The sequence below is a fragment of the Mastomys coucha genome, unplaced genomic scaffold (genome assembly GCF_008632895.1).
Source record: "Mastomys coucha isolate ucsf_1 unplaced genomic scaffold, UCSF_Mcou_1 pScaffold21, whole genome shotgun sequence".
Lineage (NCBI taxonomy): Eukaryota > Metazoa > Chordata > Mammalia > Rodentia > Muridae > Mastomys > Mastomys coucha.
Window position 1 is genome coordinate 175,310,601 of NW_022196904.1, and position 13,013 is coordinate 175,323,613.

The 13,013-nt window shown below is 37.6% G+C and overlaps 1 protein-coding gene and 1 long non-coding RNA gene across 10 annotated transcripts in view; one reads left to right on the forward strand and one right to left on the reverse strand.

The window, feature by feature from the left end:
• The window catches only part of LOC116103888, an 87,962-nt gene that overhangs the window by 37,301 nt on the left and 37,648 nt on the right, over window positions 1–13,013 (forward strand). The gene's annotated exons all lie outside the window — the stretch shown is intronic.
• Window positions 1–13,013, reverse strand: part of Chuk (component of inhibitor of nuclear factor kappa B kinase complex) — a 35,320-nt gene that overhangs the window by 21,501 nt on the left and 806 nt on the right. For all 9 annotated transcript variants that reach the window (XR_004123608.1, XR_004123610.1, XR_004123609.1 and 6 more), the window contains exons 2-9: window positions 8,903–8,997; window positions 6,845–6,959; window positions 5,325–5,394; window positions 3,827–3,915; window positions 2,627–2,716; window positions 2,382–2,506; window positions 2,092–2,199; window positions 1,436–1,571 (exon numbers count right to left, since the gene is read on the reverse strand). Coding sequence is in view for 5 of the 9 variants with exons in the window: in XM_031390400.1 (XP_031246260.1) it covers window positions 1,436–1,571; window positions 2,092–2,199; window positions 2,382–2,506; window positions 2,627–2,716; window positions 3,827–3,915; window positions 5,325–5,394; window positions 6,845–6,959; window positions 8,903–8,997 (828 nt within the window). In the remaining 4 variants the exon portion in view is untranslated. The remainder of the gene's footprint in view (window positions 1–1,435; window positions 1,572–2,091; window positions 2,200–2,381; window positions 2,507–2,626; window positions 2,717–3,826; window positions 3,916–5,324; window positions 5,395–6,844; window positions 6,960–8,902; window positions 8,998–13,013) is intronic.

Sequence of the window (13,013 nt, forward strand, 5' to 3'; positions counted from 1 at the left end):
TATATAATATATAAAATAGAAATATAAAAATACATATAAATATATGAATATATTATATAAATAAATAATAAAACAAAAAATAACAATAGCATTGAGGAAGAAAATCTAAATAAAAAGTTGCAAATAAAAGGTGAGAAATACTTAGAAAACATAGAGAATATTAAATGACCAATTGTGTGACAGAGACCACGTAAGGAAAAAGTAGCTGAAGATATACCAATCAACATAGGTGAACTGTGCAGAGTATAGATCATCCTGGGCAGAAGCATAGCATGTGCCAAGGCATAAATATAGACACAGGACTGGCTGTTATGAGCAGCCAGTGGGTGACAAGACGGTCCTAACTGAGGAGGGAGAAGTTAAGAGAGGCAGGTTCGAGTCATGTGCTGGTTACAAGCAGATCAGTTTAAACGTAACTTGCCAAGCAAAAGGAAAATGTGTTAGTTTCTTGAACACAGAAATAAAAAGTCTTTCTCAGAAGAAGCAGTTCATGTTGCATTGACTGCAAGTTGTATCACAAAATACAGATACGAGCAAAGTGGGAGCCTTCCTCACCAAGCCAAACCCAGTACAATTAAATCTAAAGAAATGAAGTGGTAATGGCACCAATCAATGTCACAAGAGGAAATCCCAAAGACACCTGTGAGAGGAAGTTTAACCCAGTAGCATGGCTGCTCTGACAAGAGATCACATCCAAAGACCTTCTAGGTCTGTGTGTTCCAGCTGGAATGCAGACCTACTCTGGATTCCAGTATGAGCTAGCTGGAATACAGACATGCCCCTAATACATACACCTTTAATCCCTAATAATGTAGGTAAAGTTAGTTTGTAGATGGAAGCAGTCATGTTGGAAAGTGAGATCTAATATAGTGCCAGACAAAGTGATGAATCAGAGAAAGATCTGACAGAATGAGACAGAGACAGGATATGTCCAAGTCTTACGAAAACAGAAAAGAGAGGGAGAGAGAGCAAGAGGAAGCAGTTTTACTTAGGCAGTTCTACAAAGATAGGTTGCAGGTGAAGACAGAGTGAGGCAGAGAATAAGAAGCCAGAAGATTAGAACAGATTGCCAGAGCTACTTTGAGACCAAGCAGAGCAATTTAGTCAGAAGCAAAAAGAAGCCAGTTTGAATCAGTCAACTTAGAGAAGACTTTGGGCCAGAACATTTAAGTTCAACCAGCAAGCCAGAGTTCAGAAACAGCTAGAAAGGGAGAGTTTTTCAGCAGTAAGCCTCCAAGACAATAATTATACCTGGTGAATAAAAGTTACTTTTACACACCTGAAAAACCTGGCTAAAGAAATAAATTATCCACTTTAAGGACACAATATTCACTTTTAAATGGATACCACGAAAAGATAGCTAAAACAAATTTATTCATTTTCAACTTGTTAAAGTCAATGCAGGTATTCTAAAATGCAGCCCATTAAAACTGACCTTTAAATTGAGAATGTGATCCATTAATACAAAACATTTTGGCTGCTTCAAAGTAAGATCAATAGGTCCTCCTCTCTGCTGTGGATCCCAATTCAGCATCAATTGTAGCCAGCTTTCCATTGGCTCTACTATTAAACTGAAAAATTAATAAAAACTGTGTGAATCTCATTATGTTCCAACTAAATGGACAACTTTACAGGTTGTCCACTGTCTTGCCATGACTTATTAGTACCAGTTTATCTCTTACTTTCAAATAATTCATGTAATGACAAGAAACAAAATTTCTTCCATAAAAAACAGCCACACTCCCTGCATCACTCTGTGACTGGCAATTCCAAAAATGAGTCCAACATATCATCTGCAGGGAAGCCATTTAATTCCTTATTCCTTGGGCTTTCACAGCTTCTAAGGTAACCCGTTGATTGGCAATACTCTCAGTTCCACATCTGTGTTATTCAACAGGATAATCACCAATCACAGTGCTATTTATATTTACTACTTACTTAAAGTTCAGTTTCTCAGTCACACTAAACACTCTCCTCCACCAGCCCAGCATGCACCTCATGTGACAGACAGACAAGGCTCTTACCCTCATGAAAAGGTCTACTGAATAACACAGACAACCACCCTCAAAACTTGTCTCATCTTCCACTTACCTACAAAGGCTGTTTGGCTGAGGTAAATGGCTACTAAACCGAACTTCTCCAGTCATCTCTTCACATGCAAATATACACTTTGGATCTTTCTTTTTAATCTTCTCATGCCTATACAAACCAGATACATTAGTTGACAACCTGATTCTCACAAATACTCTCTAGGTTTCTCATCATGTAATCTCATTCAATTCTGAGTTAAAAGATAATTTCACCACTATAGAAAGAAATAGAAAAACAACCAAAATTTTTCCATTACCATTAATTATGCCAAAGTTCTCATCATTTCTTACCAGGTAAATGGCTGCAGATGATGTAAAAAAGGCCTATATCCAGCAATACATTCAAACACCATGGTCCCAAAGCTCCAATAATCCACAGTGGCTGTGTACGGCTTATTTTCAAAGAGCTCTGGGGCCTTAAAATAGAAATTGCTTTAAGTGCCAACATTGAAAGAAAAGAGCTACTATTGTTTTGAACTACTTAAGAAATAACAAGGAGAATTTTAAATAATCAAATCAAAGAAATATTGTCTCACCAAATACTGCAATGTTCCCACAAAAGATGTACAGAGACTTCCTTGATCAACATCTTTGGCATAACCCAAATCAATTATTTTATGTATTATCTGTGAATAATAAGACATATTATGTATTAACTTGTTGAAATATCTGTAAAGGGAAGGTAGGCTGGGGGTGTAGTTTAGTGACACATTGCTCCCATTGCATATATAAGGGTCTAAGCATAGCAAAAAGTAAAAAGGTGAACTACTGAGAGGGCTCGGCTGACAGAGGCGCCTGACACCAAGTCTGAGGACCTGAGTTTGAATCCCAGGTTCCACATGAGAGGAGGAAAACTAACTCCTGCAGGTTGTCCTGTTACCTGAATACAAGCTACAGCACATGCATGCACGCATGTACACAAAATAAAGTAATTATAATTAAAAAGAAAAAAAAAAGATACCAATGTTTTTACAAACTGGAGAGAGGATGGTAAAGCCCCTGGGCTCTGAGACGACAGTGTTAAGTCTGACAGCCTGGCCACTACTTAGACGTGTAATCTTTCTGTTGCTAATTTTTGAGACAGGGTCTCACACTGTAACCCAAGTTGGCATCAAACCTACACCAAGCCTCCTGCCTCAACCTCCCAAAAGCTGTTATCACAGATGTCAGGTAGTATGTCTGGCTAACCATATAACCTTGATCAAGTTATTTAATCTCTGGCAGTTTCCTACACAATTAGGTCAACATTCCTAGTCCAGAGATGAGCAACCAAGTTGTTTCTCTAAAGAGCCACTGTTCCATAGAGAAGAAAAAAAATGTATTCACAAAACTACAGTTCAGGGGCTAGACAGTTAGCCAAGCAGTTACAAGCACCTGCTGCTCTTGTAGAGAACTTGAGTTTGACTCCAATCACTTACATAATGGCTCACAGCCATCTGTAATTCTAGACCCACGGACTCTGATGCCCTCCTCTTATGTCCTCCACAAGCACCGTATGTGGTACACATACACATAAAATAACAACAGTAACAACAACAATATATCTAGAACAACAACAATAACAATAAATAAATGTAGAATTAAAAAGCTCTACAGTTTAATTCAGTGAAGACTGCAAGAGAAAAATTATAAAGTACTACGTGTATATAATTAGTAAGGGCACTAGAGTTCCTAAGGACTTAATGTATCAGGGAGATTATAACAATAAGCATGAACATTCTCCAGGTTTCACCTACCTTCCCACCAACATCTTGAAGAACTATATTTTCAGGTTTTAGATCTCGATGTATAATTTTGTTTTCATGCAAATATCGGATCCCAGATCCTAAATAAAATTTCAAGTGTATTGTGAAGTAACAGAAAAAACTGTTTAAAAAATCGTATCACATTTTTTTTCTCTTGCTAGTGTTTTGAGACAGAGTCTCCTGTGCTTTGTCTGTCATGGAATCCCTATGTAGCTGAGGATCACTTCTAATTCTTAATCCTCTTGTTCTACTTCCCAAGTGCTGAGATTGTAGGCATGTTCCAGCTTACTCAGCTTTCTTTAGACAGGGTCTCACTATATAGCCTTGGCTAGCCTGCTGGTCTTGATCTCACAGAGATCCTTCTACCTCTGTTTCCCAATGTTAGGATAATAGGTGTGTGCTACAATGTCTAGTCCAGAGATGAGCAACACAGTTGTTTCTCAGTTTTTAGCTCACATTTTGTATAGATCTACACTGATGCAAAATTTATGCCCAGAGTCATTATGGAGATGGCTCAGTGGATAAAAGCGAATGCTATGAGAGCATGAGGACCTGAGTTCAAACCCCCACCACCCACATAAAAAAGTCAAGTATGACTTTGTGTAACAATAACCCCAGCAGGGTTAAAAGTGGGGAGAGGCAAATCTCAGGAGCTGAGTCAGAGAGCCTGTCTCAAAGCAATCAAGTTATCCTGTCCTTGCCTCCAGATGCATGCTCCTGTGAATGTGCACCAACAATCACTCCCATGTACCACACACACCACAACACCCCCACACCCTCCCACATTTATATAATCTATCACAGTTGCATTATCATTAGAGTAGTTCAGATTTTCTTCACCAGAAGTTCAATAACATCAAATAAACACTGAAAAATTATAATATATACTCATTTAATTTATTGGAGTCAATATTAAAAGCAAATGGAATGATCAATTTTTGAGGAAATGCCTGTAACCCCTAAGTCACATTCTTAAACTAGACTTTACTGCCCGAAGCAACACCAAAACACATAGGGAAATTAGTTTTTGGTTTTTGAGGTTTCTCTAAAGGTCTAGATCATGGTTATTTTAGGGATTTTTTTTTTCAGTAGTAATTCATCTCAAGGTAACTTGAGGACCTATCCTCCTAAAAATATAATTCCTCTATAAACAAAACTACTATATCAGCGTTGGGGGGAATAGGAGAGGGGACGAAATGAATACTGTTTCATACTACTTTTGTTATCATTGTAACATCTATTAGACAACGATACATAGCCAAAACTAAACAACAAACAAAACCTCCTCATATAGAAACAAATGCCAAAATGTACTAGTTTTCATTAGCATCGTAAGAAACGGATATTTCTAATATTTTAGAGATGATAAAAATCCATAAGCTTTGTAAAGTATATAAACAGTTCTCTTTCACTTCTAAGTAGTATACAGAAGTTTCTGTGGACCAAAAGGGCATTAAATTGCAATGATATTTTAATATTAGTTACATACCTATGTCACTCAGTAAAGAAAGTATCTGGCTTTCTTTAAGTCCACAACAATTTTCTGGTTTGTTGAGTAGCTAAAGAAAAAAGAAAAAAAAGTCTACTATTGCCTAGTAGCAACAGCAAAATCATCAATCACTATAGTGTCAGAGAATATTCAAGTAATAATAAAGAAATTATAAGGACTGAGCATAGTGGTGTCTATAAGGCCAGCACATGGGAAGATGAAACAGGACCATAAGCTCAAGGCTAGTATGGGCTACCCTGAAAGTCTGTTTCAAAAATTGTAACAATGACAAGAGATATAAGGGTAAAAAACAATCACGAAATCCATACTGAAGTTGAATACATTTTAATAAGGAAGATCATAAGAAGATAAGTGTAGAAAAAAGAAAAATATTAAATAATAATAATAATAATAATAGGAAGAAGAAGAAGAAGAAGAAGAAGAAGAAGAAGAAGAAGAAGAAGAAGAAGAAGAAGAAGAAGAAGAAGAAATAGTAGTAATAGTAAAGACAAGGGCAATAGCATTTGAAATTGAAAATGTTGACAAAGACATATATTTAAAATCAAATAGAAAGAATGATTATAATACAAAAGACAATGTTTTAATAAGCCCCACAAATGTTGATACTTTTATTTAAAATGACCAGCATGGAAACAATTAAAAAAAAAAAAAAAAAAAAAAAAAAAAAAGCATGTTCTAGGCCAAGCATGGTGGCACATGCCTTTAATCCCAGCACTCAGGTAGAAGCAGACAGATCTCAAGGCAAGCCTGGTCTACAGAGTGAGTTTTAGGCCAACCAGGGGGTCCACAGTGAAACCCTGTCTCAAAGAAACAAACAAACCCCAAACATAAACACACCTAGGATGTCTATAGTAAGTAGGTTTTTGCCAACTTGGCACAAGCTAGAAGAAACCTCATTTGAGGCAATGACTGAACCAGCCTGGCCAGTAGACAAGTCTGCAGGACATTTTCTTGATGAGCAGTTGATGTAGCAGGGCCCAGCCCACTGTAGGAAATGCCACCCCAGACAGGTCGCAGTTCTGGACTGTATAAGCAAGCAGGCATAACAGGCTATGAAGAACAAGCCAATAAGCAGTGTTCCTTCATGGCTGCCACTTTGGTTCCTGCCTTGCTTTTTTGCCTCAAGGATGGACTGTGATCACATATCAACTTTTATATGTACTGACACATACCAACTTTTATTTTCCCAGGTTGCTTTTGTTTGTGTTCTTTATCACAGCAATAGAAATCATTAAGACAAAAGTTAACAAATATTTTCTGTAGAGTCAAATATTAAGTACTTCAAGCTATGGAAGTCATATAATCTCTGTTCCACTACTCAAATCTATAGCTGTTCATAAGCAGCCATAAACACGCTGTGTTCCAATAAAAGTGTATTTACAGAACCGGTGGCAGGATTACAATGTCTATCCTTATTCTCAATGACTGTATCATATAAGACTCAGAAACTGCTAAAGTTTGTGATTTACTATCTCAGTATCTCAAAACATCCACACTACCTTCCGGAGGTCCCCTCCAGAACAGTACTCCATTGCTAGAAGAGGCACATCGTTAATTAAAAAATTCAATTCCTCAGGAACATCACAGGCCTTTACAACATTTGCATGGTTCAACCTAACAAGGAAAAAAACATTACAATAAAAAAGTGTTTTCCAATGAAGAGGGACTGGATTAAATAACTAGTGAGATAAGATTGGTTTTATTTATAAAACTCTAAATTTTGACTGTACTGCAGTTAATCTTAGCTAAAAGGCTATTAATTTCTGAATTGTCTGATTTATAAAACAAATGAATTTATAAGAAAAATACCATCACTGTTACTATTACATTTCTGTGTGCCAAGCAATATGCTCCTTACATATATCATCTAAATCACCTGTCACAATAATCTTTTTTTGTAAGATTTGTTTATTTATTATTTGTAAGTACACTGTAGCTGTCTTAAGATACTCCAGAAAAAGGTGTCAGATGTTGTTACGGATGGTTGTGAGCCACCATGTGGTTGCTAGGATTTGAACTCAGGACCTCTGAAAAAGCAGTCAGTGCTCTTAACCGCTGAGCTATCTCTCCAGCCCCCCACAATAATCTTAATATTTGTTAATGGTATCATTCATGAGAAAACCAAAGCACAAATTGGTTAGGTAACGTAAGATCATGTGGCAAGTAGGTTGTCAATGAAGACTTAAATATGACCCTGAGGAATACTAAAAATCTGAACAGATTTCCTTCCAGTTTAAAATTTAAATACAAATAAGTTTGTTTCAATAATTATGAATCACATTATTTACTGACTTCAACAGTTCTTAATTTTTTTTTTTAATGTTAGAAAAGAGCACTGGATCCCCTGGAAATTGAGTTACAGATGGGTATATATAAGCTACTATCTGGGAACTAGAAACTGAAAATCAACCTGGGTCTTGTACAAGAGGAATAAGTGCTCTTAACAGCTTATCTCTTTCTTCAGCCCCATTTCTTCTAGGTTGGTTGGTTGGGTTTTAACATAACAATCTTAATCTCTGAGCTCCTCATCACAATGCAATAGAGCCCTAAAACAATACAGCGTCTCCAGTCCCAGGAGCTAAAGAAACTAGTGCTGAGTACAGGATCTGAAAATTAACATTATTTGGTTTTCCTGGTGACTCTGCCACTTTGTCAAGCTTGAAAGTCAAAATAAAGTGAGTTGAACCCAAAACTCAAGTCAGAAAATGCTCATTTCAATTCCAGCACCAGCCGTGTGACTGTGCTGCTTCTCTCTTAGCTACAAAGCAAGGCAATGCCTAAAACAGAGGTGTGCTGACAACTACAAAAATAATCTGGCAAGAGTATTACTGGTGGAAGGACACTATTAAAGTTAAAATTACCCACTGTCCTTTCAAAACCTCAATTCTCTTCTCCTTAAGCACATGCCCTCTTCTTAGTGACTCATTTCTAACAGAACGCAGTGGGAAATGAAATCCAACTTCTAAGGGACTTTTTAAGAGATATGTCAGCTTTTCCCTTGCTCTTCTCGTTCAGAGCATTGTTCTGGGGAAGCTTGTTGTCATGCTATTAAACTGTGTGCATTTCCCTACAGAGAAGCGCCCTTACTGAAGACGGTTGCCTCTGGCCAGCAGCCACATGAGTGTGCCTGGAAGTTAATACTCTAGCCTTGGTCAAGTCAAGGCGATGTCTCAGGAGAGGCCCTGAGCTGGAACCACAGTTAACTCAATCACAAACTACAGATACTAAGTATTCAGTTTTGAGCTATAAAATTTTGGGATAACTATCTATAAAACAATGGATACATTATTTAATAAAAGTTAAGTACAAAAAGAAATTTGTATATATGTCACAAAGTTGCCCAATATTCAAAAGAAACATTTAAAGAGCCAGGTCGAGAGTGTTATCTAGCTAATATAAACTATAACTTCCTTACCCATAATGTGACAGATTGTCTAAAATAAAACACACATATTTAATGACAAAATCACATTCCCAAAGAGGTCTTAAGAAAAGTGGACTCCTGCCAGCTGTCTGAGCTGTAGAACTGAAGAAGCTAAGTCATAGCACACACTTACTTTTTCATGATCTGGATTTCATGGCACCATCGCTCTCTGTTTTTGGTACTTAGCTCTAAGCGACAAGACTTAATTGCTATTTTGAGATCAAGTTCCTGTCAAAATAGAAAATATAAATAAATTAGGTTCTTCTACAGGTTTACTTACAATAAAAAAAGTCAACCCAAGGAAATAATATTCTTTTTAGCTTAACTAAACTACCATCCACAGCTCTCTTTAGCCAATGTTAGTTACATGAACCATAATACTATTATACCAATGATTTGAAACTGACTGTCAAATACCCCATAGAACATAAGGAAAAACTGACTGAGGCAGATCCTACAATAGATCTCTTCAGAAGATTAGATATACTACTTAATACTTTAGAATATTGTCTCCAACATACTAATAGAAACATATCAAAATTCCATTTCCCCAACAAATCCTTTCTCAAGTTAAGTCAAAACAACAAGCTAGGGCCCTAAACTCTAGCACAGAATGAAGAAGATAATTCAGGGCTCCCTAGCCTCAAAACAAAATAAATAATTTTCATATGACCAGATCTACTGTATAACAAAACCAAACAAAACCCTCTAAAACTAGATGCCAATCTTTACATTTCAAATGACATGGAAAATCATCCACGGTACATCAGTTCACACATCTATAATCAAGCCAAAGACCTCTTGCCTGAAACTAGTAATGTCACTGATTCTAACTGAAAATTAAACTATCCCATGCACATCAGAGGAAAGAGACAGCCAGGTATAATATCCCGGCAACACAAACAATGCAGTCAGAACAAAAAGAGACTATACTATGTTAAAAACTCTAAAGAGCTTTACAAATGTGACATCTCTGATGCAAGCCAAAGGTGTGGTAAAAGCTGTGTGATTAGTGAGAACAGTACCCAGGGCCAAAGGAAAGGAGAAGCGGGGAGCAAAACTTAGCTTAGGGAACAGTCTGAACTAGGAACCAGGAGGAGGAAGAAAGCTAAAAGGTAAAACAGTTTGGGGCTAAGAGAGACTACAAGTTAGCTTTACCACCAGGCTCACACCTTTCAGTTTTGTCTTAAACAGACAGGTATCTGATAATAGTTACATCCTATATAAAGTGTTATCACAACAAAGATAATAGGCCCTAAATTCTAATATGAATGAGGCAGAAAATTTTCTATTTGATATAGGTCATAATCACAAGAGATCCTTCAACTCCTTAGTTTATATTTCACCTGAGGCAGGATTTTCCCTGTCTAATTACATTAAAATATTAATGCAGCAGGAGGCCTGTGACTAGAGAGGGAAAAGGGAGACAGAGCTAAGAGTTGCAGAGACATAGGGTGTCTCAGGAAGGGGAAGCCAAGATGGAGGTGGACAGGCAGGAAGTAGATTCTGATCCCACATGGTTTTAAATAGCCAAAGGTAGTTACGATATCATAAAGGTTAGAATAATTGGGAAAATATGTCTAATCTAGGTAGGCAGCTTTTATTATCATCAATTGGTTTTGAAATTATTGTATTGGCATCTTGTGAATTGAGAATTTATCGGTATATAAAACTGATTGGTTAATTATACGCTTCTAGAGTTTTGTTTCTGCTGGGTTGCTGGGTGCTGGTGAACACAGGGTGGACTGTTGGTGCGTGGGGCTGGCGTGGCAGCAAAGGGAGCTCCAGCCCCACCGGAGAGTTGGCGGGGAAAGAGTAGCTGGATGGAGCTTGGAGAGGTGGTGGGTCATTTTAAATATTTACCGTAACATTCACCTACTCCAAGAAACTCAATCTTTTAAAAGAAAACATTTTGGGGGGACTTTATAGTTGCCAAATAACAACAACAACAACAACAACAAAGATTTTTTTGTTTTTAAATGAGACTAAGTGTGAAGATCCCCATAGACTCATGTGTTTCAATGCTAGGCCATAGAGAGTGGCACAATTTATTAGGTATGGCCTTGCTGGAAGAAGTGTGTCACTATAGGGGCAAGCTTTAAGGTCTCCTGAGCTCAAGCTACAGCCACTGTGGGACACAGTCTCTCCGTGCTGTCTTTGGGTCAAGATATAGAATTCACAGCTCCTTCTCCAGCACATCGCCTGCCTGCATGCCACCATGTCTCACCAAGTGATAACTGACTAAACCTCTGAAACTGTAAGCCAGCCTCAATTAAGTGTTGTCCTTTATAAGAGCTGCCTTGGTCACATTGTCTCTTCATAGCAATAAAACCGTAACTAACACATTAGGTATAGTAATATCAGTCTACTTGTCCATGGTATTTGGAAAAATGAGGCAGGAATAAAGTTTGAAAACATTAATTTCTTTACTTTTTGGAGCTTTTAAATTGTATTCCTAATTTGAATCATGATTCTCCAAGCAAAAGGACTAATAGATGCAGCATTATCAATGTATATGAACAAACTGGAGTTGCTCCTCAATATGCAGATCACAGCCTCTGGGACCCGTAGAGAATACTAAAATTTGTACAAGTTCAAGTCCATTACATCAAAGAGCACAGTATTTGCCCAAAACTTAGATAAATCCTCTATCGGTATTCAGTTAGTAGATGCATTTCCTGCAATCCCAAGCCCCACTCTACCCATGATTGTTTTCAGTGTGCAGAACTACCCTGTAGAACCAAGGGTAGAACCTAGGGCCTTGGCCATGTAGGCTGTCACTAAGTTATATCTCTAGTCCATATACTTTTTTTTTTTTTTTTTTTAATAAAGGGTCTCATTCTATGGCCCACAGTGGCTTTAAACTGAAGGCAGTCCTCCTGCCTCACTCTCCCAGGTGTTCCCACCATGCCTGGCTTCTATATTCTTTCTTTAATGGATTACATGGAACTAGGTTTTTCAATCACCCCTAGGCAAAGTTCTCTGATGTGATGGTTTGAATAGGTTTGGCCTCCATAGACTGATGTGTGTGAATGCTTGACCCACAGAAAGTGGCACTGTTAAAAGACATGGCCTTGCAGGAGTGCTTGTGGCCTTGTTGGAAGAAGTGTGTCACTGTGGGAGTTGGCTTTAATGTCTCCTATCTCAAGCTGCATCCAATATCGGACACAGTCCCCTTCTGCTGTCTGTGGATCAAGATGTCAAACTCTTAGCTCCACGTCTGCCTGTATGCCGCTATGATGTAATGGACTAATCTCTGAAACCAGCCCCAAATAAACTTTTTGCTTTTTAAAAGCTGCCTTGGTCATGGTGTCTCTTCACAGCAATAAAACCCTAAGACATCTTTCAGTGTCTAGGGTATCAAACTGTACTTATGTTTATTTCTGAGACAGGGTCTTCTTATGTAACTGACACTGGCCTTGAGCACAATATGAAGGCCACCCAGTCGGGACTCAAACTCAAAATCCTCTTGCTTCAGAACCCATGGTACTACGATTGCAAGCATATACCACTATGCACAGCTGTACTTTGTTCCTATGACCATCTCTCTTGAAATGGAAAGCTCCCTCAAAGTAGAAAATATTATTCCTGTTGCTTTGGGCACCATCAGCAGCCGATACAGCAATCAAGTAAATCATTTCATGTCCTGCCTCTTGCCCTCAAAGGTATGTATGAAACACTGGAACTACTTCTACCAGTGAGTATTCTAAGATATTACCATGATGTCTGTACTTGGGTTATTGTTTTTCTAATTAGAACGAATTCTTCATATGAGATATTCCAAAACACCATTTTTATATTACTGCTCATTTGGCAAAAGTCTAATTAATGAGGGTTTTGATAATATGAAAGTGGAGAGCTATCATCGGACAATTACCGTACCTACCTAGTACTTACTAAAGTCTCTGTTACCATCTGACTTAACTCTCAAACAGACCCAGGATGTATGTGTATTCTTCTAAATAGTTTACAGTCAACAAATTCTATACTACAATAATTAATGCTCAAGATCTATTTCTTACATCTTACAGGAAAGAAAAATCCTCTGACTTGTATTGATATGATTTTTCTGGAGAAAAGATTGCATAAAGTTTTACTGACTTATCAAAAGACCCATGACTCAAACATGCTTAACTAGGGCTGAGGATGTAACCCAATGGTAGACCATTTGCTTGGCATGTGCAGGGTCCTGTGTTCCATCCCTAACATTAACAACAACACATTAAAGTAAGAAAAGTGACTAT